Source organism: Lichenostomus cassidix, chromosome 13, assembly GCF_008360975.1.
Source record: "Lichenostomus cassidix isolate B80296 chromosome 13, HeHo_3.0, whole genome shotgun sequence".
Taxonomy (NCBI): Eukaryota; Metazoa; Chordata; class Aves; order Passeriformes; family Meliphagidae; genus Lichenostomus; species Lichenostomus cassidix.
Genome location: NC_139494.1, coordinates 17,430,620 through 17,454,018, shown reverse-complemented (window position 1 = coordinate 17,454,018; position 23,399 = coordinate 17,430,620). Strand labels below are relative to the sequence as shown.

Genomic DNA, 23,399 nt, shown 5'->3' with positions numbered 1-23,399 from the left:
TATAATACTTCGAAATAGATCACAGCAAATACATCAGCAAACTGTCTGCTTTAAAATGCAACTGACAGCTAATAATGGCAACAGATGTAAAAATTAAAAGGTATTTCAGCTTAGATAGACCTTCAGCTTTATAGATGTACCAGTAAAATTATGGTAGTTAATGGAAAGCCTAAACCCAAACCATTACACCTTTTGAGGTTTGCAGGTTACAAAAAGGTGGTGGAAATTCCTTGTACATCCTTCCCAAGGGGAAGGTGTGAGTTGCTTTCCCCTGCACTGGGCACACCTGGCTGCTCTTCAGCCTTCCCAGCTCAGAGCTGCTTCTCTCTGCCCTGAGCCTGCAGCACATCCTGACTCTGAACTCCTGGGAATCCCTTCCCTGGCAGAGCTGGTGGTGCTGAGGAACCATCTCTTGATGCTGTGCTCTTCCAAGGAGTCCTTGTCACTGCAGTCCTTTGCCATGTGTTCAGAGCTCGCAGTGAAATGTGCATTTTCTAGTCTATTTAGCTGGAGTTGCATTGCTCAGGAGGTGAACAAACCATGCAGTTGATTGTTTGGCTTCTGGGAATGCTGTTTTTTTTTTCAGGAAGGTGCCTGCAGTTAAAGCAATATATTCCATATTGTGCTTTATCACACCAAGTAAATCCTTCATTAAAAATAGGTTGTTGCATAATCTGTGTTTTCAATGCAGGTTATTTTGAGGAGTTCTGCAAAACTTTGTGTTCAAATAGCTATGATCTAACTGTATTACGTGGAATGTTATAATTTAAACTCTTGGTTTAGATGCATGAAATACATATCCCTAGTTCTTTCAGCACATTATTATACCCTTGCAACTTCCATCCATGCAATAAAAATGGCTTCGGTTGTTGCTTGTCTTGGTTTTTGCAGAACACAAGGATGATCTTGGGTACAAGTGCAATGCAGGAAAGGTAACAGGAGATTTCTGCACTGCCTTGGTGGTGAGGATGTGTTTTGATCACAGTCATTTACAACAGACTTGATTTAATGCTTTGAAGTCACTGAGCCTTGCTGATGTTTGTTCAGTGTGTCCACAGACAAGTGGGAAACACTCCTGGACCTGCTCAGTGGCTTCTCTTCTCTAGCAGAACAAAGTGCTTTTCACTTCTCTTCCTTTTTTTTAATAGAGAAGTAGAAGTCAGACGTTGCAGGCTAAGGATGAGAACTTAAAACTTTAGGTACTAATGTGAAACACTTTGCCCCAGGGTGTGTTGTTTAGCTGTTTATGTATATACAGTCATGACTTGAAATGGGATTTGCTCCTTATCTCATGGTTATTCCTTAAAGAATACTCTTTAACTGTTCCATTTTGCATACAAATGGAACAGTAATATGCATTCACTGTCGTAATTCTGCTGTAGGATTTAGATTTGGAAAAAGTGGCTTTACTTTCTTAAAGTAGTTAAGTTTATATGTCTGTAATGCAGAACTCTCTGGCTTTAAATGACAGAGTTCTGTGTTTGGTACCCAAACTGGCTTTTGGCTGCCTATTAATTACCCTGCAGCTGGCAGGCTGTGGAAATGAAGCCTCCCTGGTTTTACCCTTTGTGTCTCTGCACAGCCTGGTCAATTGAAAGCTCCTCTCAGGGTAAAGAGCATTGCACAGAATTGATCAGTCTCTTGTTTCAATGCAGCTCCTGATCTCCTGTTGCTATTTCTGTCTCCAGTGGATCTGTACATTGCAGTGCTGTCCCCAGCAGAAGTGTGATCACATCCTGCTGATTGCTCTGCTTGCTTGAAAAACCTCAGGGAGATGAGTTTTGTGCGACAGATCTCCCCCATCCTCTCTTGGAGGTGCATTTTCAAGGCAAATCAGAGCTGGGACACCTTTGCAGGAGAGGAGCTGGCACCATGGAAAATCTGGCTCTGATTCCATAGGTAGGAAGCAGCAGTGCACTGATACCCAGCACTGCCTTGGATTGAGGGTGAAATACCTATTTCTGAGTTGGGTTTTTCTAACACTTCAATTTTAGATCCCCTGTCAATGAATGTTGCCATTCCTTGGAGTGTGATGAGGTAGAAGTTTTCCAGTCAGGAGTGGGCTGAGCAGGGAGCAGCTGGAACTTGGGCACCAGGGAATTCTTATTTTAAGCAAACAGTAATCTCTGTATATCTTTACTTTCATCCAGAAAAGCCTCTTCTTGAAATCTGATGGGGTCAGGTGATATTTGGGATCGATATATTAAAAAAATGATTTTGTTGCTGAAATAAAGACAAAGCAATTGCTTGTTGAAGTGAAACGTGCAACATGTGACAAAAGGAGCTTGTTGGGAGTCTCGCTGTGGGTAACTGAAATGGTTTCTCTTCAGAGCTGATCTAGTGCCAGTCAGTGACTGACTGGGGGATCAGTAAATGTCAGGATGCAGCTGAGCTGTGTGCCTTGGGTTTTTTAACTTGGTTTTCTCTAGTGGCCTTTGAGTCCTCCTTCATCTCTGCAGCAGATGAACCAAATGCTCTTGCAGCTTTTCTCTCTAACTCCTAACACAACTACCCAGTTCAGCCTTGTAGTTGGTGTGACAAAAGTGACTCTGGTTGTATGAGAAGTATTGATCTTCAAGGTCCACCAAGCAGATGTGTGAAAGTAGGGCTTGAAATGCTGGTACAGGCAATAAATCCCCGTGCTTGCTGCAGAACTAATTAGATGCTGTGTCATGCCTTGTCTTGAAGAGGGTTAAGATCATGTCTTCATTCTGCTGCTGCTCTTAAGAAAAACAAACTCCTCTTTTGCCTGTTCTTTGTGTTCATTCTCTCTTGTATCCTTTACTATTTCATTTGCAAGTTTTTCTGACGTTGTTTTATCTTCATTTTCGTGTCATTCTTCCAAATTGCTGGAGAACTTGATTAGCCAAGGAGGAAATGGATAATCTAAAAACTGTTTATAGACACAGCCTGCTGTTGGGTGAGGCCAAGGGAAGGCACAATACACTGAGCTGTTGGAAATAATGTTCAGCCCTTTGGCTTACCAAATATATTTTGTCCTGCAGGTGGACTGTCTTTACTAATTGTATGTTTGGTATTAACACATCATTTACAGGATTATTGCTGTACATAACTGGCACTAGACAATATCCATGAATGCTCTTTACTTCTCCAGTTCATTAATTTGTAGCTGGACGGGGTGGGAGATTCTGGTTCATTTTTAAAGCAATACCTTTCGTGAGAGGTTCTCTGGCTTCAGGGATTCACTCTGGATTGGTTTTGTGCTTATTAAAGCAGGTTTGCATCTGGGATAGAAATTCCCCTTTGTGGCTTCCTGTTCTTCAGTTCTGGCCTGTGTTTTGTGCAGGTGCTTGAAGGAAAGGAGAGTGGAAGGTGCACAATTAATCTTTGATTTCCTGATATCAGGGATGTGTTGAGCTTTCCATCAGCTTCTTTGTGCCTTTGGAGTGCAAATTGTGCACACTTTGCTGGTGAGGCAGTAGAATGAAAACCTGGGAGAAGAGAGATGGAATACTTGACTGAGATCCTTCTGGAAATCCTTGCAGTCCTCTTCATCCACCTCTTCCTATGACAGCTAATTATGCTTCATTTCCTGACACAGTCACATAAACAGCCTCTGGGAGAAGGGCTTGGCACTGGGCTCTGGGAATGGCTTGTGAGGGGCTGGAAATGCAGTTCCTGAGGCCTGAGAAGAGCTGCAGGGGATGTTTGTCTGTGTGGGTTTGATGTCCCACTCCTGGCTGTTCTGCTCCTGCACTCTTAGCGATTGGAATTTGCTCAGCAGAGATCTTGCCCTGTCTTGTTTTCAGCTCTTACCATAGATTAACTTTCCCCCAAATCCTCTAATCTTTATCAGGCGGTGAAAAATAGGAGCTGGATCTAATTTTCTCTTAGAAGCTGAAGGTCTTGATGCAAGTAACACTGAAAGTATTGCTAATTTAATTATTGTCAGCTGATAGTTTCTTTTAAAGCCCTACTTGGAATTGAGTGAATTGTTCACAATCCTTCATGGAAGAAAAGTATTTGTGGAAAAGCAAGTTCTTTACACTTGATGGACTTGCAGGACTTTAGGGAATTTAAAACTTAGTTATAAGCGAGTTCCTTGTAGTTTAATGCCGGACTATAGGCTGGAAAAAGTCTGTGTGAGCTGCTGAAATGCAAAGTGGGTGGGTAATTTACTCTTGGGTGGGATGTTTACTTCGGTTACAACTTTAGAGGTAGAAAGAGGCTTGTGATAAGCAAAAGGACAAACAAGTGATGGCTTTTGTTGGGGACACTGTAAAGAGCCTTCTAACGTGTATGATGACTTTTTTCCAAGTCCAGTTTTAAGGAAACAAAGGCAATATATAGGCACTTTTTTAAAAAAACGTAAATAAACTTCAGTTCCATCAGCTGAGGGGATGTTGCTGTTGAGTCCCCAGTGCAACACAAACCTGAGGACAGACCTTGGGGAATTGCTTCACTGTCCTGATGTCGATCTAGAGCAGTTCTAGTCTGGAGAAAAGGAGTGAAAGGTTCAAAATCTTGTTTGCTCACACAACAGGGAGGAGTGGTTTGTACTGAGTTGAAATAAGGGGAGTTTTGCTGGGAGGAATTCACACTGGGGAGTTTGTAATGCATCAGGTGCTGAGCTTTTGTGGATGGAGAGTGGTGGCACTCCCTGGTCAGTGCAAGGATTTAGGCAGCCTGGATTTGTCTCTGTTGAATCTGGAACATTCATCCTTTTCTGCTGTGCTAAAAATGGGAGAAAAGTTCCCAAAGATGCCTTTTTGTAAAGTTGACTTAGTATGGAAAATGAGCTTGGGTAGGTTAGCAGTTGTTGGGATGAGTGTGTTTATAAGCATTTTTTAAAAGTATGAAGTTAATTCTTTCATTGCTGTCTAGTGGATACTTTTGTTACATTTTCAGGGCATCTTGTTGATACCAGAGAAACTGCTTATAAGTGAAATAATGTATTTTTTGTTCTCTGCTGACTTCATTTTGGTGTCCTGCATTTTCAAAGCTTCCCATGAGGCTGGATATGAAGCTTTAATTTCCCTGGTTTTCAGATGCTGGCTACATAAAGCAGACAGTTTTCAAACGCTTTGTAATAAATGCAGCAAAAATTCCCTCAAAACACTGACATTTTTCCCCACTCTCTCTTTAAGGTTTGGCCCCCATGGAATCCCTGTGACCATATTTCCTAAAAGGGAGTACAAGGACAAACCTGAAGCCATGCAGCTCCAAAGCAAAGCATTCCAGGAGGAGGCGCAGGTGAAGTGTGAGGCCAACGCTGCCGTCCCTGACGACTCCTCCCTCACTCAGCCAGCAGAGCCCAGCAGAGCCAAAAGCCTTTGGACTTCGAAACCACCTCCTCTCTTTCACGAGGGAGCACCATACCCTCCTCCTTTGTTTATCAGGGACACCTACAACCAGTCAATACCTCAGCCTCCACCCCGCAAAATCAAGCGGCCCAAGCGGAAAATGTACAGGGAGGAACCCACTTCCATCATGAACGCCATCAAGCTACGGCCCCGGCAGGTGCTGTGCGACAAGTGCAAAAACAGCGTCGTGGCGGAGAAAAAGGAGATCAAAAAGGGTGGCAATGCAAGTGACTCTTCCAAATACGAGGATAGTAAAAAGAGAAGAAACGAGAGCGTGACTACTGTGAATAAAAAACTTAAGACTGACCACAAGGTGGATGGAAAAAGCCAAAACGAAAGCCAGAAAAGGAACGCTGTGGTCAAGGTTTCAAATATTGCCCACGGCAGAAGCAGAGTGGTTAAGGTTTCCGCACAAGCAAACACGTCAAAAGCGCAGTTAAACACAAAAAAAGTTCTCCAGAGCAAAAACATGGATCATGCGAAAGCTCGGGAAGTCTTGAAAATGGCCAAAGAAAAGGCACAAAAGAAGCAGAGTGCAACCTCCTCTTCCAAAAATGCACATTCAAAGGTCCACTTCACGCGGCGTCTCCAGAACACCAGCTCAGGGTCCCTCCCGCCCCGATTGCGCCTAAAGCCCCAGCGGTATCGCAACGAAGAGAATGACTCTTCCCTCAAGACAGGACTTGAGAAAATACGGAGTGGCAAGATGGCAACTAAGCCCCAGTCTCGCTGCTCCTCCACCCGCTCAGCAGGTGAGGCCCCTTCAGAAACCCAGAGCCCCTCAGAAGGCCCCGAAGAGGCCAGCAGTGAGGTTCAGGACACGAGTGAAGTGCATGTAACTGTTGATCAGGATGAACAGCAGACACTGGGCAAGAGAGGCAGCAAAAGCAATATAACGGTTTACATGACCCTTAATCAAAAGAAATCTGACTCTTCCAGTGCATCAGTTTGTAGTAGTGATAGCACAGATGATTTGAAATCCACCAACTCTGAGTGTAGCTCTACTGAAAGCTTTGATTTTCCTCCAGGCAGCATGCATGCACCTTCCTCCTCCTCCTCCTCCTCCTCCTCCTCTTCGAAGGAAGAGAAAAAGCTCAGTAATTCCTTGAAAACAGAAGTCTTTTCCAAAAACGTCTCTAAATGTGTCACACCAGATGGCAGGACCGTATGTGTAGGGGACATTGTTTGGGCCAAGATTTATGGCTTCCCCTGGTGGCCGGCCCGTATCCTTACCATAACTGTGAGCCGCAAGGATACCGGGCTGCTGGTGCGCCAGGAGGCTCGCATCTCGTGGTTCGGCTCCACCACCACCTCTTTCCTTGCTCTTGCACAGCTCTCCCCTTTTTTAGAAAGCTTCCAGTTGCGCTTTAATAAGAAGAGAAAGGGTCTGTACCGCAAGGCCGTCACCGAGGCAGCCAAGGCTGCCAAGCAGCTCACGCCCGAGGTGCGAGCCCTGCTGACGCAGTTTGAGACGTGAACGTGGAGAGTAAGGTAGGCAAGCAACCTGGAGGCTCCACCAAGCTGTAGCCAGGTTAGGAGAACCCGCAGGAAGGATGTGGCAGTCAGGAGTTGCACTCGGTTGGCTGACTGCTCTTTGATGCCAGACTCGTTCCGGGTAGTGGTTCTTGACGGTTAAAACCAATTGAACATGCAATCAAAATTAGCTTCAAAGTGAGGACTTCGGTATTTTTTTCGAGTGAGAATTTTTTTTTAAAGAGGAAAAAAAAAAAACGAACCAAACCTCCTCAAGCACCCGATGCATAGGAGCCATAGCCTCAGCTGGAAGGCAGCTGATTTGCAGGGAATTTTGTAGTAGTTTCTACCCAGTATATAACTAGTTCTGTGTGGCCAAGGGTTGACACGAGGGATGAAATAGTAGCTGTGACTTTTTTTTGTTTTCTTAGGTGGCCCATCAGGGAAGTGTAGAAATGTAAGCCTTGTCTAAATGGTCTTTAAAGATTATTTTTAACCAGTCTCTAATGGATTTAGTCTGGCCAGGGCCCAGTGGGTTCCACATCCCACCTTGGGGAGCTGCCAGTTTAAATGGCATTGGAGATGTGTTGGAAGTTGTAAGGAAGAAGCATTGGAGTGACTTAAAGACCAGATTAAATGGGGTTTTATCGTAGTGACCACTTCACCACTCAACCTTTCTATGCACATGGGGCACAACGAAATCACTTCAGGGTCGGAGAAGTCGAGGGATGCCTGTAGCTCTAGGACAAAGCTGAGGAGTCCTCAGTGTTTGGGATCAAGGGCTGTTAATGCTGCATAGGTGTGAATCATTCTGGTCTTTCTTCCTGAAGAAAGCTTTCAGGCCGTTTGCCTGGAGGTTTAGCTTAAGAGAGGCTTTGTTTTTGAATGTGTAAATAATCAATTGCTGAAATTGGTCAGATTTTCTCCTGACTGGTTGTTCCTAAATTCTTAGGATACGTCCTAGTAAATTACACTTTGTGAATTGTCAGATGTGTAATTGTTGCATTTTGGATGTATCTAACTTCTTTTTTTTTTTCTTTTTTTTTTTCTTTTTTTAATATTTCCGTTTAAGGTATCTGTTTGCAGGTCAGAAAAATGAGAATATGTAATTGTGTAATGCTCTGCAATGTAAAAAAAAAAACAAACTGTAAATAAAATTGACTAAATCTGAATTATTTGTGTGTGTTTCTCAAAAAGCTTTGAAACAAATCCAGGATGTCAGAGTATTTGACCTGTATGCCGGATTTAGAGGACACCCTTAAAAAGTAAATTGTCCTTTTTCATGCATTCTTAAAGATTAAGAGCTTGATGTAAATACTATTGGTATACTTCAGTCTTAATTTGGAGATTATTAATAATCTGTCCCTTTTGTTTCAGAACCAGCTCTGTAGAGGGCTTTCTGGAAAGTTGATTTAATTTCTCCCTGAATTACCTTTTGGGCATATATTTGAGTAGAGCCTGTGGATAATATAATGTCACTTGTACAGTGGGGAATGTTTTCAGTTTCCATCTCTCAGCCACTCTCCACTGCCACTCCAGCTTTTCTTGCATGGTTTTTGCTCACTACTGGGGCATTTTCATGCAATGGACTTGATTATTTTTTTTTTTCTGTGAGTTTTGGTCCTTACCTGACCATGTGATTTACTCCATTCCTGCTTCAGCCTTGCAATGCCTTGTGAAGTCTCTTGGTGCTCATCCCAAACAGTTTTCATCCTGGCTTTTCCAGAATCTCCCATGTAGGCAATCGTGACAGATGTAAAAATTTAAGCTCAGACTGAAATTAAACAGACATGAAAACGAGGGCAAGGATTTAATCATCAAACCCTGCAAACATTTTTGTTTTAAGATGTAATTTGATATGTTCATGATACTGTCTGGTATTGCCAAAGAATTCGGTTCCTTTTTACCTTTTTTAAGTATTCTGTTGTACCCACAGAACTATTGGAAGTCTAAAGTGTCAAACACATGGCTGTTCAAATTTTCCTCAAGCTGACAGTCATTAATTGCTAATTAAGCTTCCAAACATACTAGCTTTATCATGGCATTCTAGCAGTCCCCAAAAAGCCCCACTGGTCAATGCTTTTTGAATGCGATAAACACACAATAAATTTCATGAAAAAAGAAAAAATTGGAAAAAAAATCTGTTTCACTTCTCTGTATTCTCTCCTGCAAACAGAAACAGTTTCTTTAAGTAAATAAGCTGTATTTTGTTATTAAAGCAAACTGCTTTTTGGAGTCAGGAACCCACGTGAGGTGGGTCAGATGTCTACACCACTTCCTTGAGGTTCAGAAGCTCAAGTGAACTGGTTGTAAGTTAGTTGTTCTGAGCAAAGTAGTGGCAAAATCAATATTGATACTGTTATTTTTTCTTCAGAAGACCTGGAAGCTTTGTTCTTTAAATTTATATAAAATCAGAATAGCACTGCAGCTTGCATAGACCAAGTTTGCTCAGGTGTGGGGGAGCAGCAGGTAGGGGAGAGCTTTCTTGAGGTGGTTTTATATTTGAAAAATCTGTTTATGAAAGGCATTGAAAGTCAGTTTTGATTTGTAGCTGATGAGTTTTAAGTCTTTCCTCAGTGTTATAGTGAATGTTTTGTATCACTGCAGACTGAGCAGGACTCAGAAAAATCTCCCTTGGATGTTCCTGGTGCTGCAGTGGGACACAGCTAGGCAGTGGCACTTGCCATGCCTTATCTATGATTTATCCTTAGCTCCCATCAGGATCAGGTGCAAACAGCCTCAGGCTGGGCAGGGGAGGCTCAGGTTGGACAGCAGCAGGAATTTCTCCATGGAAAGGGTGCTCAGGCCTTGGCAGGAGCTGCCCAGGGAGGTTTGCAGTGCTCATCCCTGGAGGTGTCACTGAGTGCTCTGGGCTGGGGACAAGGTGAGCATTGGGCACAGCTTGGACTTGGTGAGCTTGGAGGGATTTGCCAGCCTAAATCCTTCTGTGACTGCCTTGAGAAGGTAAAAAGCAGTAGAGAGAGTAGAGAGAGTGACTGTTATTTTTCCATCAGTTTAACAGGATAAATTGCAAATGACTTAGTGGAATTCCTTGGTGTAGTTTTTGGGTATTTACGGCCTGTCAGTTTAGAGGGACAATGTGACAAGGGATGATGAGTTTCTAGTGCAGATGTTCTGTTCTTCTGAAGATCTTCAGCTTTAGTTAAAATGCCTTGGGAGAGAGGGTAGTTATTCCTAGACTTGGATTTCTTTTCCCAGAGCTGTTTGAAGGTGTGAGGCTTCAGGAGCAAAGCTGGAAGCAATGGGAAATACTTGTGAGTCGTGCGGGAAATGGAACAAAGATTTGGTACTGTTCTTATTAGAGTTGTAACTTTGTGTCAGCACCTCAGGGTGATAATCATCTCTGATGATTTGTATTTTCTTTCAGACACTGCTGTGTTTAGTTTGGAACCCCTGGGGTTGGGTTTGTAGAGGTGATTTAGGTGCAAGGCTGAAAAGACACTTTTTTCCCATGATGTAAAATACCTTTTTTTAACATAGTTTCTAACTTTGATTAGTGTTAAGAGTAGCACAAGTGAGGAAGGGTAAGAGTTACTTTTTGTATTGCTAGCCTTAGCTCTGATTCTGTTTAACTCTCCTAAGTCCTGATCATTGATTTCCTTTCATGTCTGCTAAAAATGTCAGAGTAGAATAGGAACGTGAATTTTGGAAGATATATGTCAGTAGCTTGCTCTCAGCAGCATCATCTGTCCTTATGCCTGTTTGTCTGTTCTGTGGAGTCCAGGGAAAAAACAGAGCTGCTTTCTTGGCTAGGGAACTGTGGTAAGGAGCAGGCTGAGAATCAGGGAAATGCTGTTTCAGTCCATCTTTTCCTTTCTAATTGTGTTCCGAGAAATGCCTGCAGGAATAGCAAATTCAGGCAGTGCAGGGAGATCCCTACACTGATCTGTAGGTAAAGACTGAGCTGGGAGGGAAGCACAGTGAGCTCAAGCCTGAAGGGATGGATGGCAGTTGTGGCAGAATCCATGGGTAAAGGACCAGGACTGTTTATAAAGGGGATTTTTCCATAGCTAACAAAGCTTCTGAGCATGGAGTGATCAGGGATCACCCACATTTAACACTGAGAGCTTGTTTAGCTGCCAGCTGACTGAAGATCTGTTAGATCAGGCTTGGGAGGTGGGGATGGGAATATCCAGCTTCCAATGATCCTTAATCCCTGCTGGAAAGGACCTGTGTTGTGATCCCTGTCTGTTCAGTGATGATGGCAGTTCCCAGTCAGTATTTAAACCCTTAGCTGCTGCTCTCTGTGACACCTTTGGGTTTTAGTTTAAATAGTTCCCTGCCAAGGGGCACCCTGCCTGTGTGCTCAGTGTGGCTGTTTAGATAAATAACATCCCCTTGGGAAGGTGGCTTTTCTCTTCTCTTCTCTGCTCATCCTTCTGGTGTTTTTAGGCACTTGGTCTAGGCTGAACTCACCCATTTCTGACTTCAGTGGTAAGGACTGTTTGTGGTTGTTTGGATGGGTTCTACCAAACAGCAGTGATTCCTCCCCAAGTCAGAAACATCTCTAATTATTGGGTCTTAATTCCTAGATCCTAATAGCAGCCTATAGTTCCCCAAGATTTACTCATACATTTCACTCTTCTGTATTACCTGGGATGTGGATACAATCCAGACTGTAATTTAAATTAATTCATGATTTTTTTTCCTTACATTGACCAGTGACACAAGTGCCCTTGTGTGAGCACAAGGCAAAGCAGCAGTTCTAGGCAGGGCTGTGGTGCCAGAGTTGGTGACTGGTTTGCCATCCTGCTTTTTCCCTGCCTGGCTTTGTTGTTGCTCCCAGATGGGCAGTTTGGGATAACTCCCTGGAGCAGCACCTTAGCTCTGTGTTTTCCCCAAGAAAAACCAATTGGTGTTGCTGGCAGGAGGTGGAATAGCAGGAGCTGCAAAGGGAGTGTTGTTGAGAGACCAAGTCAGAGTTTAGAAAACCTGAGACACCTTGCACATCCGAGAGGGAGACACATGGGAGCCACAGATGTGTGGAATAAGCTGGAGAAAGGACTCCCTGTGCTTGTGCCCAGGGGATGTGACATCTTTGATCTGCTTCTCCTGCCTGCCCATGGCCTGAGGGAGAACTTACCAGCAGCCTTACCTGCAGGTAGGAGTTGGCTCAGGGAACAGATCAGGATCCCCTGGAGAGAGTTTGAATCTGGGCTTTGCTTGTTCAGTGCAGGAAGAAATGGATCTGTGGGGTTTAGTTGGGCTTTGCTTGATGAGTTATTTCTCAAATCAGGAGCAGGCACATTTTGAACAGCTGTAGTTCAATTGCTGTGCCAATGATTCCATTCCTCAGTGCAGAGGAGGAAGAGAGCACTGTGGAACTGAGGATATTCCAGGTGTGTCAATCCCTGTGGGATGGGGACACAGGCACAGGGGAAACAGGTTCTGTTGAGTTGCAGCTAGGATGGGAAATAATGCTGCAAATGAGACAGGGAGGTGGAGTGAAGCAGTGCAATATCGATTGCATTTGTGGCAGTGAAACCCTGGGTGGTGTTTGTGTCATGGCAGTTTGAAAAACAAGGGATCAGGCTGGGCTCTGCCAGGAATGGCTCAGTGCAGTCAGGAATGCAGAGAGCAGATGATGGATCTGTCCTGTCAGCTTGTCATTGGCAAGTCAGATTTTGGAAAAACAGAATCTTTGTGGCAATGTGCCTCTGATGGAGTATTCAGCCCTCTGTGCCCTGGGATCCTGCAGGGATCCCTCCTGGTGTGACACAGGTTTGCTCTGAGGACACCTGCACTGCCCCTCTGTGTGCAGCTTGGCTGCTGCAGTTTATGTAAGAGCAACTTTAAATCAGGTAGTTCTTCAGAAAAAACACATCGAGGTCAGTTTTCATATTTGTTTGCAGATGTTTTGGATGTCAAATATGCAATAAGAATAAGAAATGTTCTCCTACACTCCCAGATTCCACTGGGAATCTGTGCTTTGGGAAGCAAGTGCTTCTTCCAGCACTGAGCTTCTGGAACAGAATCAGCAAATTCAGGTGGCAGAACTGTCCTTGCCTTCCTTTAACAGGTGCTTAAAGGGAGAGATGGAACTTGCTTTGTCAGTAAAATAAGGAGATACAATTCCAAGCAAATATTTGCTTAAATGCTAATTTAGCATCATTTTTTATTTAATAACGTGTAGGATTTTTGTTTGGCTTTAGGAAACGCTGGGGTTTAATTGCACCTCTGCAGTGCTTCAGGATTTTAAAGCACGTGGTGCCAGTCTGAGTAATTAGTAGCTATGGTGAAAAGGAACTAAATCCACAAAAACTGGATTTTTCAAAGAATTTTAGTTCGTTTAGTTAGTAGTTTAGTTAATGAAAAAAAAATCTTTCTCGAGGTTTTTCAAGTGTTGAGGGATTTAGGGATAATCTCTTCTGATATATTGATATGAAAAAACCGGGTTTGGCCACGTTTTAGGACTTCTTGATGATACTGTCATATATTTCAGGGAATTAGGCACATAAAGGGAAGAATGTGTTGCTGCTCTTTGTTTTGCTGGTGGCTGAGGCCCTGCTGCTCGGGGCTGTCTGGGGCTGTAAAACAAGGAAACAGTTCTTGCTGTAAGTAGTTCATCATCTGGAGGAGCAGCCTGGCTTCCCTCTTCTCCACTGGCCACAAATGGAATCTGCAGCATGAAAATAGGAGTTTTGTGCCTTCTGTTCCACAGTTTCACACAGACACAGCTTTATCCCCCAGGAAGGTGCATAAATGTTACTGTAACTGTTTAAATTTGGGCTCATGGCCTTGAGGTTTAATCCCTGATGGGATGTGCTGCTATTTCTGCTTCCCTTGTCCTCCTGGGGTGCCCTTTCTCCCCCTCCATGGCTGCCTGGTGTCCTTCTGCTTTTCCTTTGCAGATAAAAGGCAGGACTTTCAAAGGCAGAGCTTCTCTTTGGACAGCAGTGAATCCAGGGATTGGGAAAATGTTCACTTTGAAAGATCAGAACCCCCTGGCAGTGGTGGCTCCCAGGGAAAGGCTGTGTGAGCTGAGTGCAGTGGGACAGGCAGGGAAAGGCCTGAGTTGGGTCAGTGGCTGTCCTGACACACATTTTTACCTTGTTCATGGGGGGATTTCTTAGGATGGCTCCATAGAGGAGGGGCTGAGGGAGCTGGGAAGGAGCTCAGCCTGGAGCAAAGGGGATCAGGGGGACCTTGTGGCTCTGCACAGCTGCTGCCAGGAGGGGACAGGCTGTGCTCCAGGGAACAGGGACAGGAGGAGAGGGAACAGCCTCAGGCTGGGCCAGGGGAGGCTCAGGGTGGACAGCAGCAGGAATTTCTCCATGGAAAGGGTGCTCAGGGATTGGCAGGAGCTGCCCAGGGAGGTTTGCAGTCCCCATCCCTGGAGGTGGCACTGAGTGCTCTGGGCTGGGGACAAGGTGGGCATTGGGCACAGCCTGGACTCAATGGGCTGGGAGGGTTTTTCCAGTCTGGGATTGTGTGATCCTGGGATTCTGTGGGATTCTGCCTCCAGCAGCTGAATGAAGGTACTTCAAAGCAGAGTCCACTGTGAGATCTCTGGAGATCCCAGGAGAGCTGTGCCCTCAGCCAGACTGAGCTGTCACTGCCCCACAAACCATGGATCCCACAGAGTGAATGACCCCATGGAGTGACTGATAAACACACAGTGGGCTGCACTCGGGAAGGTCAGGGAATTCAGGGACACAGACACTGAGCTGACACAGGCAGGCAGGTTTTCAGTCACTGAATCTGAGGAGCACAGTCTTCATAAAATCCTAGACTTCCAGACTGCTGTGGGTTGGGAGGACCTCAAAGCTCATCTATTCCACCCCCTGCCATGGCAGGGACATCTCCCACTGTCCCAGGCTGCTCCAAGCCCTGTCCAACCTGGCCTTGGACACTGCCAGGGATCCAGGGGCAGCACAGCTTCTCTGGGCAACCTTTCTCCACCCTCCCAGTAAGAAATGGCTGACTGGTGGAGGTTCTTGCAGGGCTCAGTACTTGGGCTGTTCCTGCCTGCTTTATCATCATTTATTCCCATTCTCTGCAGTAAATGGGGAACCAGCAGCAGCCATGGGAAAGCAGCACCATGAGCAGGTTTCTAGCTCAGTGCTCCCTCAGGCACTCGGGTCTCGTGTTTGGAAGGGCACTGCAGGGTCAGATTTAGCTTTGTGCTGCAAACTGCCATCAATGTATGGATTTTGTGAATTAATCTCCCTGCTTCCTGAGCTGTCTTTAAATGTCTTTACAATTGGAATTCTCTCTGGCTGCTGAAATGGGGTGAGATGTAACAGATTGGTTCTGTGGCTCCTCCTCAAACGCCAGCCCCTGGAGGAGTTTGCTCACTTGTGTCTGTCTTGTGATGATGTCAATCTATTTTTTGTCTTCTGCACACAATGCACAAAGCAGGTGAGCCAGTAACTTTTCTGGCCACCTCAGCTTTTGCTTTTACCTACTTTTGCAGTATGTACTGGAAGACATTTAACCATGTTCCCTTTCTCTCCCCTTTTCAGCTCAGAGACACTAATGACCCGCTGTTTTTATGGAACCTCACTACACTGCCACGAAGAGCACCAGCTCATCAGGACTGAGAGAAATCTGAGACTGACTTGTCCTATTTTTCCTCTGAAATCTTCACCAAGTAGTAAACTTTTTTTTGAAGGGGAAAGGGGGTAAAAGATGTTAAAGCTCCCCCTCGCACCGTTAGGGCACCTGTACCTAATGTACATTTTCCTTAAAATTTAAAAAGATGTTAGGAAATATTTTATAAAACTTTTTTGCAATAAATGACGCATGAAATTATGAAAGACTCTATGACACTTACATGCAAGGAACCACTTGAATTATTAGGATGAAGACTCACTGCAGATAACTGGGGTTTTTGTAATGTGACAGTCACGTTTGTATGTTTTGAGAGGTGCCAGTGACGGAGCCAATTTGCCTGGGAAGTTGACTGTAACTTTTGAACTTTTTCTTTTAATTCTTGACTTTAGCATTGCAATTTTCCATTCTCTGAGGCTTAGTTAGTATTTAGTGCAGGTGTTAGCAGAGCTGTGATCTGTGATCAAAGCATGTCCAAACCCAGTTGTATTGTGAAATATGAACAGTCCTGCTATTTGAGACCAACGTTTCCCATAGAGGTGATGGAAAGGACAGTGACCACAAACTCCATGGATCTCTGTTTTATGGGAAAGCTCCTTCTGTGTGAATATGGTTGCATTTTATTTATGCTGTTGTAACACTTAGGGAATTGAGGGTTGTGGAATAACCTTGAGAGGGGCTAAGAGGCAGAGAGCAGCATTTTGCTTATAGTCCTATAACAGGATGGGAATCATGAATGGAGAGTGATTCGATGGGATGGCATTTCTATTTCAAATCATGGGTTGTTTTTTTCCTTTTGACATAAATATTTTTCAGATAGGTAACTAGTAGAGAGCAAAGGTTTTATTAGAGTTTCTGGTGGTTGTTGATCTGAGTTGCGTTGACTTCTTTGAAAAGCTGTAAATCAAAAAAGAGAAACCCAGTGGGTTTTATCCATTTTATTCCCCTCCCACAAAGGTCTTGGGTAAGACTGACTTCAGTGGAGCTTGGGAATGCTGGACACGCTGCTGAAATCTTGAGTTATTAAATATTAATTTATTTGTCACTAATTATTTCCATTGTGTGCACACTGTCTCGGCAGAACCATTTCTTTAAAGTTCTTAGCAGGGATTTATTGTGTAACCTGGGAAAATAAATATTTGTTTTGAAGAGATGAAAATGTGCACATAATCTACTAAAAGTCAAATTTTTGTTTCTATAGAGATGAAAAGACTTGTAGGAAACTCTTTTCCTCCTTGCTGATATCCTGATTCAATTGGAGAAAATAGAATGTCTTTGTCTGGATTGTTTAAAACCAGAGGGACTTTTCCAAGGGGCCTCTGGATCAGCACAAAGACAATTCTTCGTGTCTGGAGCCTGAATGAACCACGTGGAATTTGAAGTTAGGACAAGTCTATCATTGGCAACAGGTTTATCCTTGTTCAACAGTCGGAGAGGGGGAAGTGAGAGGCTGGGACAGACCCCCAGATCCCAGCCAGGCCCATCAGGGATTCACACACTGAGTGTGTGGCAGCTCGTGCTTTGTGCTGGTTCAGTGTCTGCTTTTCAGAGCTAAATTCTTTATTTATAAATGCAGAAATTGCCTATTCACTACCTGCTTTTTAAAAACAGGCTGCACAGCACTGTGCAGTGCATTTAAATTGTACCGTTTGCCATAACGATTTCATCATAAACTACCAATTTTTTAAAAAATTTGGATGAATATTTGTTCTACAGTGCTTTTCCTTTTCACCAGTGGAAGAGGCCCAGCAGTCTGGTCCTGCTCAAGGCCTGAGATGTGACTAGAACTGAAAGACTGAGACATGTGAGTGAGGAAAGGAAGGGGTGACTTGGTGCCAGGTCCGTGCCAGCCTTTCACCTCCGCTCGGATTGACCATGGATGGGGGCTCGGCCTAATCAGGTACATTATTCCCCATTCCCCCCAAAAACCAAACAGAAAAGCCACCAAACCACATGGCACAAACCAGTTTCTGCTCAGGAAAAAGGCCCGGGACTGTGGTGGCAGGGTTGTTGCACATGGCATTGAGGAGTGCCTGCTGTTGTTTTGGAAGCCGGTAGTGCCTGGCTGTGCCCCCGGATCTCCCCGGGCTCTCCTTCCCTCCCTCCCTGAGCACAGCAGCTGAACCAGGAGGGAATAACCCAAGGGATGCAGGTGTGCACTGGAGAATATGGGTATAGAGCAAATAGCATCCAAGGGAGCTCATGTCTGCCTTGCTTTTCCCAGCATCGCGTTGGAAACCACATTTTCATTTGGAAATGAAATTGTCAGGGATATTCTAATGAGAGAGAGTGACAGTAATGTATTGCTTTTCACTTTTTTGCTTTAGTTGCTTAATATTTAAGCTTTGCTCCGTGCTACCTTCTTGTCTGTATATTGAATGGTCACTATGCCTCTTTCATTTTGTAGACTTGAATGAGGAAAACCTGATTCACCCTTTAAGGTTTGCTGAGAAGTAAAAATGATAAAGAATGTTGTGTAACATTTATTCAAATAAAGCCTTGATTTTTTTCAGTGCTCTTTTAAAGGGAAATAATGTTTTGATGTCTTAACTTTCTTGCTTTATTAATCCTTGACCCCAAAGCCTTTGATTTATGTTAAATTTTGTTTTTCTGGATTAAACAAAGATTCAGATGAGGTTGCTGGTCCGCTGTTGGAATTCCATCATGTGGACAAGTCTCTACCCAACAGTGGCTCGAAGATCCCAAGTCATTCTCAGCCAGCTGGATGCTTCGATAAGCAGGAGTTTTCCCCCAAAATGAATTAACCCATGGAGTGCTGGTGTTGGCCCAGCCCGGGATGCTCTGGCAGTGCTGTGACAAACACCCACAGCTGGCTGTGCCTCCAGCAGATGGTTTGCTTTTCCTTCACGCTTGTTTCTCATTCTGTCGGCATTACAGCAACTCCCATCCCCTTGCTCTCATTATTGCTCCAGCCTTGCAGCAGTTCTCTCGAATGGGCGATCCTCATTAGGCTGGGAAACCCTGCCGCACTCTAATTGCTCGCTAATGGCTTTTCCTTTGTGACACCGAGCTGGCAGCAGCGCTGTGGGGACAGAGAGGTTGGCCGGGCAGATTTCAGAGCTCTGCAATTACTGCATGGATTAATCGTCACTGCAGAGCTTGGCAAAGGGACAGAGGTGACCCGGGTGAGGCCAGGCCCACACAAGGCCCTCGGATGGCGTTTGAGGAGCATCAAAAGGGCCACGCTTAATGAGGGCAAAAGTGCAGCTCTGGCACGGCGGGTTGGAGAGATTCCCATCCACAGTGTGAGGGAGCAGAGTGTAGATGGTGCAGGGTGAGAGCAGCAGGGACATTCCTGAGGGGAGCTGTGGCTTGGTGACAGTGACACTGTGGTGAATTCGCAGTTACACGCTGGGGATTTTGGTATTTTGGAGCATTTTGAGTGAGGCTGCTGGGCTCTGCCTGAGGCCTGGCTGGGCCTGAGGAGTTCCCGATGCCCTCAGGGCTCCCTGGGCTCGTCTCCCACCTCGGGAGAGTGTCTGTCAGCCTGCCAGGTTTGCTTGGAGAGGCCCTTCTGTGCTGAAGAACGTGATGGAAAGCTGGGGATGGCCCAGGCTGGAAGGACTTTGTGCAGGTGAGGTGTGTTGGGTGCTGTGGTGCTTTGGGAAAGCCTCATCCCTCTCTCCGAGGGAAGCAGTGCCAGCGCTGAGCCCTCCTGGGCACAACCAGCCCTTGGCACCCACTGCCCCTCACTGCAGTGCTTTGGTCTCCTCCTCCCTTCTCACTCCAGCTGTTTTGGGATTTGTTCTCCCAGTTGTGTTCCTCAGGCAGAGCAGGGAGCCAGGAAAAGGATCCTGTTGTTTGCTGGGTCATACAGTGGGCTTGATTCACATTCCACATCCGGCTTTTATGGTTCTGCTCCTGCTTTTCCCTTGAGTGTTTCTGTGCTCTTTGTTTCTCCGCCCTCGCTGGGTTTGCAGCACAAGCCGTGGGTGCTCCACGCTGGACACTGCAGAGCTTTTTGGCATGTTTTGAATTTGGGGTAAACATTCCAAAGCCAGGAGGGGTAGTTCTAATTTTGAATTCCAGATTTTCAGCTGAGCTCCGCATCTTGAGAGCTTGGGGACTGGAATTTCTGTCCGTGGTTGTCTTGCTCATTAAATATTAAGTGAGGCTGCTCCTGCTGGAGGGCTCATCACTGAAAGCTGCCAGGGGAAGGGGCCAGGGGCTCCAGAGTGCTCAGGGATGGATATTGGACCATGCTAAGGATAAGACCCCAGGAATACTGACAGTGCTCAGATGGATGTGGATGATATGTCTGTGATTCATTCACTTGGCTCTGGCTGGCCTTAGAAAGCCAACATGGACGATGAGCTGTGAGAGCAGGACTGGGGGGTTGGACTTCACTCCCCTCTGCATTAACACTGCAGGATCCTGTCAGGAGCCATCAGCTGCAGCTTGGCTTGGAAAAACCTGCTGCTGGCTCCAGGTTCCGTGGCCTCAGCTGCATTCCAGCTGGGAACAGGGACACAAATGTGTGTTGGGGCACAGCGAGAGCTGTCGCTTCAAGGGCAGCTCAGGGCTGAGGCCGTAGGCAGGAAATCTGTGAGCTCTCAGCCTCCTCCTTTCCCCAAGTTCCCAAATACTGCAAATCTTCCTCCCTCAGACAGGGAAGTGCCCCACGATGGAGGGTGACAGCCTAAAGAACTCATGGAAATGGGACAAATGCAGTTAGAAAAGCCCTGGCCCTGCTGCCTCCCCAGGGACCTGCTGGGCACTTGCCAGCACGGCTCAGGAATACACTTAGGAAGCTCTGCCAGCAGCCACCGCCCAGACGAGATAGCACCATTTCCTCCTCTGCCTGACATCCCTGTTCCTGACATCCCTGTTCCCTGGTGTGTCTGCAGGGAGGGAGTGCTGCAGTTCACACACCAGAGACAGAACAAATCCTGCTGCTCAGTGTGTGTTTATCCCAGAAAAACGGGCACGGCTCCCTTCTGGATCCTTCCCAGCTCCTTGGCTATCAGGAGGGTCAGTCCCTGGTCAGCAGCTGCTCCTGGAGCCTGGTGCCCACCCAGACCCTGGGCAGGGAGTGCTGGGATCCAGGAGCAGGGTGCTGCTCCCATAGAGGCCAGGAAAGGCAAACCTAATCCTGCTGCATCCATTTGGGAATGCTGGATTTGTCAATTGTCTCCTTGAGAACCGGTGGGTGAGAAATGTGCAGTTCTGGGGACTCCAGGCTGCAGTTGGAGCTGCAGATGGTTTCCAATTGGGAGATTCCCACTGAACGTGCAGAATCAGGACAAAAGGGGTTTATTTTAATTTTCAGTTGATTTAGGGCCTTTAATCTTTGTCAGGGTAGGCAGTGATGCCTCTGGCTTAGTGCCACGATTCCTGTGCCAAGGGCTGCCCAGAGCCCCCCCAGCAGCAACTCCCCAGCAGTCACAGCCCTGCCTGGGGTGGGAAAAATGAAGTTGCTGAGCAAGAAAGTGTTGGGATTCATCCAAACAGGGAAAGCTTGTGAATGAGCAACGTATTAATGCTGCACATTAAATGTGCCCCAGCGCATCTCTGCCCATGGTGGAGAGGAGGCACTGGGATATAATTGGTTCTTGGCTGCAGCAGTAATCCCTTGGGAATAACACAGCTAATTAAAGCCTAGGAACTGGGGAGCAGCGCCTTCTCCTCTCTTCCTGGCTGGGGCTGTGCTAATCAGGGGCAGGTAGATCCCAGGAAGTCTTGTGCTAATCAAGGAGGGAAGGATTGGGGTTCAAAGCTCGGTGCTTTGTTAAATCCTGAATATCCCAAGGGATGAGCTGGGGGGATTTTGGGTCCTGCTGGGTGGGAGGGATCAGCCATGCTGGGCCTGTGTCAATCCCCTGGACCCTTCCCTGGAGTGTGGCCTTCAGCTGCTTCCCTTGGGGCTGGGATTTTGGGAGACAGAGCTGAGCATGTGACCTGGGGAGCTGCTTTTTCAATCTAAGAGATGTTAAATGCTCCAGACCTTTGGTGGGATGGAGGGAACTGCAGGTGTTCAGCTCCTCTGAGGGCCAAGCCTTGGGACTCACAGTCAGCATCTGGAATGAGCTGTTCCAGGCCAGGCTGGATGGGGTTTGGAGCAAACTGGTCTCTGGAAGGTGTTCCTGGTCCCTGGAAGGTGTCCCTGCCTATGGCAGGGAGTGGGGCTGGATGAGCTTTAAGGTCCCTCCCAGCCCAAACCATCATGGGAATCTGTGATTCTGTGAGTTCTAAACCTCAGTCCATCTGCAGCCAAAAGGATTACAGAGCAGTGAGTGAGAACCTTTGCATAAACCAGACAAATCCCAGTGTCAGTTCTGGTTTGAAAAAACGGAAGGTCTGAGCCACAAGTCATGGAAATCCTGGAGAAAGTTCTTTGTAGGGAGAGACAGCCCAGCTCCTGGATAAGAGCAACATTCCTTCATTTCTGTGCAAACACCTCAGGGGGAAGGTCAGGTACTGAAAGGTTTTGTGTTTGGCAGGCAAAGGAAGGAGGAAGGAAGGCAGGAGCTGAGGATGGACAACTCCAGGTGGAGAAGAGGCACATGCTGGTTACCAGGAGGGTGAGTAACTCTTGGAATGGTTGAGCAAGGAACTGCTTGGTTTAAAAGCACTTATATTTAAAAGATTATGTTTCATAAAACTGTTTTTCCTATTAGAGGTTGTAAATGTAACACGTGTGACTCAAACCTCCCTGGCACTCCCTGAGTTGTGGCTGGTGGCACCAGGAGGAAGCAGCAGTTATTTTACTGGTGGCAGCTGTGAGGAGGACTAATTCAGGCATAAAAAACCACTTTAAAATCAAAAGCAAAATGCATGCACTTGGTTCAGGATTTGGACAATGCAAAAGGACTTTCAGGGAATTAACTGGAATTTTGCCCAGAGGAGAACTTGCTGTGGTGGCAGATAACATCTGCCAGAGGTTTCTGGTCCAGCTGGAGAGTGGCACTGAGGAGAGATGACCTGGAGGTTTGAGTCCTCTGCACCAGTGTGCCCAATTCCCAGTGACCTCCACACAATCCAATTAAATGACAAACACCAATCAGCTGCAATTCTGCTTCCTCTGCTCTTCCCTTCATTGGAAAACTACAGGTGCACATCAGGCATCCTGCAGGGGAGTTGCACAATGATTTGATGATGTGTTTGCACAGCAGGTAGGAAATTCAAAAGCTCTGCTGTGCTTTTATTTTCCAGAAGTTCCCCAGCCTCCAGCTGAGAAGGAATATTTGCAGCTCCCCAGGCCTTCAAAGAGGTGAAGCAGAGTGGGAGGAACAGAATTCCTGTCCCTGAAGCCCTGAAGCAGCAGGTTGGGAAAAGCCACTGGTGTAACTGGGCACAAGAGCCACCCACAGGTGAGTGACACTGCACACACAGGGGGGTAGGGTAAGAAACCCACTGGTCAGGGCAAAGACATTTTAAAGATTAAAAAAAAAATTAAAAAATAACATTTCCTCTAATCCCACACCACTGAGCCTTCCCTGCAGAGCTCATCTCAGGCAGCAGAGGTTTCACAGCTCATCAGTCCCCTGGGCTCAGCTCAAAAGTAAAACTAAACTAAAAATGCAGCAGGACAGTTAAACAACCAAAAAAACCCTGCACAGCTGCAGAGGCAAAAATGACATTAAAGCACCAAACCTGCTGTGCCTGGAAAGGCTTTTCCTTTCAGTGAAAGGCTGGAGCTCCTGAATTTCAGACTCACAGAGACTTCCTGAAATGAATTGGAGATGACACCCAATAGCCAAGACAGCCACTGCTAATTATTTAATTAAATCATGTCTTGAAATCTGCACAGAGACAACTGCAGAGCCTGCCTCCAATGTAAACACTTCAGCACTGATAAAACCCAGGAAGCAGGAATTACAAAAGGCACCTTCTCCAAAAATCTCAATAAACCACCACAACAGAACATATAAATATATATGTACATATATTTATATCACAGCCTGGTTTGGGCTGGAAGGAACCTCAGAGATCATCTCATTCTATAAACACTTCCAAGTCCTCAAGGTCCAGTTACTTTGGAGACCTTTAGCAATCAACTCCTGTGGA

At 45.9% G+C, this 23,399-nt stretch overlaps 1 protein-coding gene across 4 annotated transcripts in view; it reads left to right on the top strand.

Moving 5' to 3' along the window:
• Window positions 1–23,399, top strand: part of PWWP2A (PWWP domain containing 2A) — a 30,494-nt gene that overhangs the window by 6,024 nt on the left and 1,071 nt on the right. The window contains exons 2-5 of one of the 4 annotated variants that reach the window (XR_014854959.1): window positions 5,109–6,815; window positions 15,284–17,271; window positions 21,833–21,913; window positions 22,545–22,702. Coding sequence is in view for 3 of the 4 variants with exons in the window: in XM_085074062.1 (XP_084930188.1) it covers window positions 5,109–6,801 (1,693 nt within the window). In the remaining variant the exon portion in view is untranslated. Of the gene's footprint in view, window positions 1–5,108; window positions 6,816–7,869; window positions 7,970–15,283; window positions 17,884–21,832; window positions 21,914–22,544; window positions 22,703–23,399 lie in introns of those variants that run through there. The other 3 variants (XM_085074062.1, XM_085074060.1, XM_085074061.1) reach the window with 3 other exon arrangements.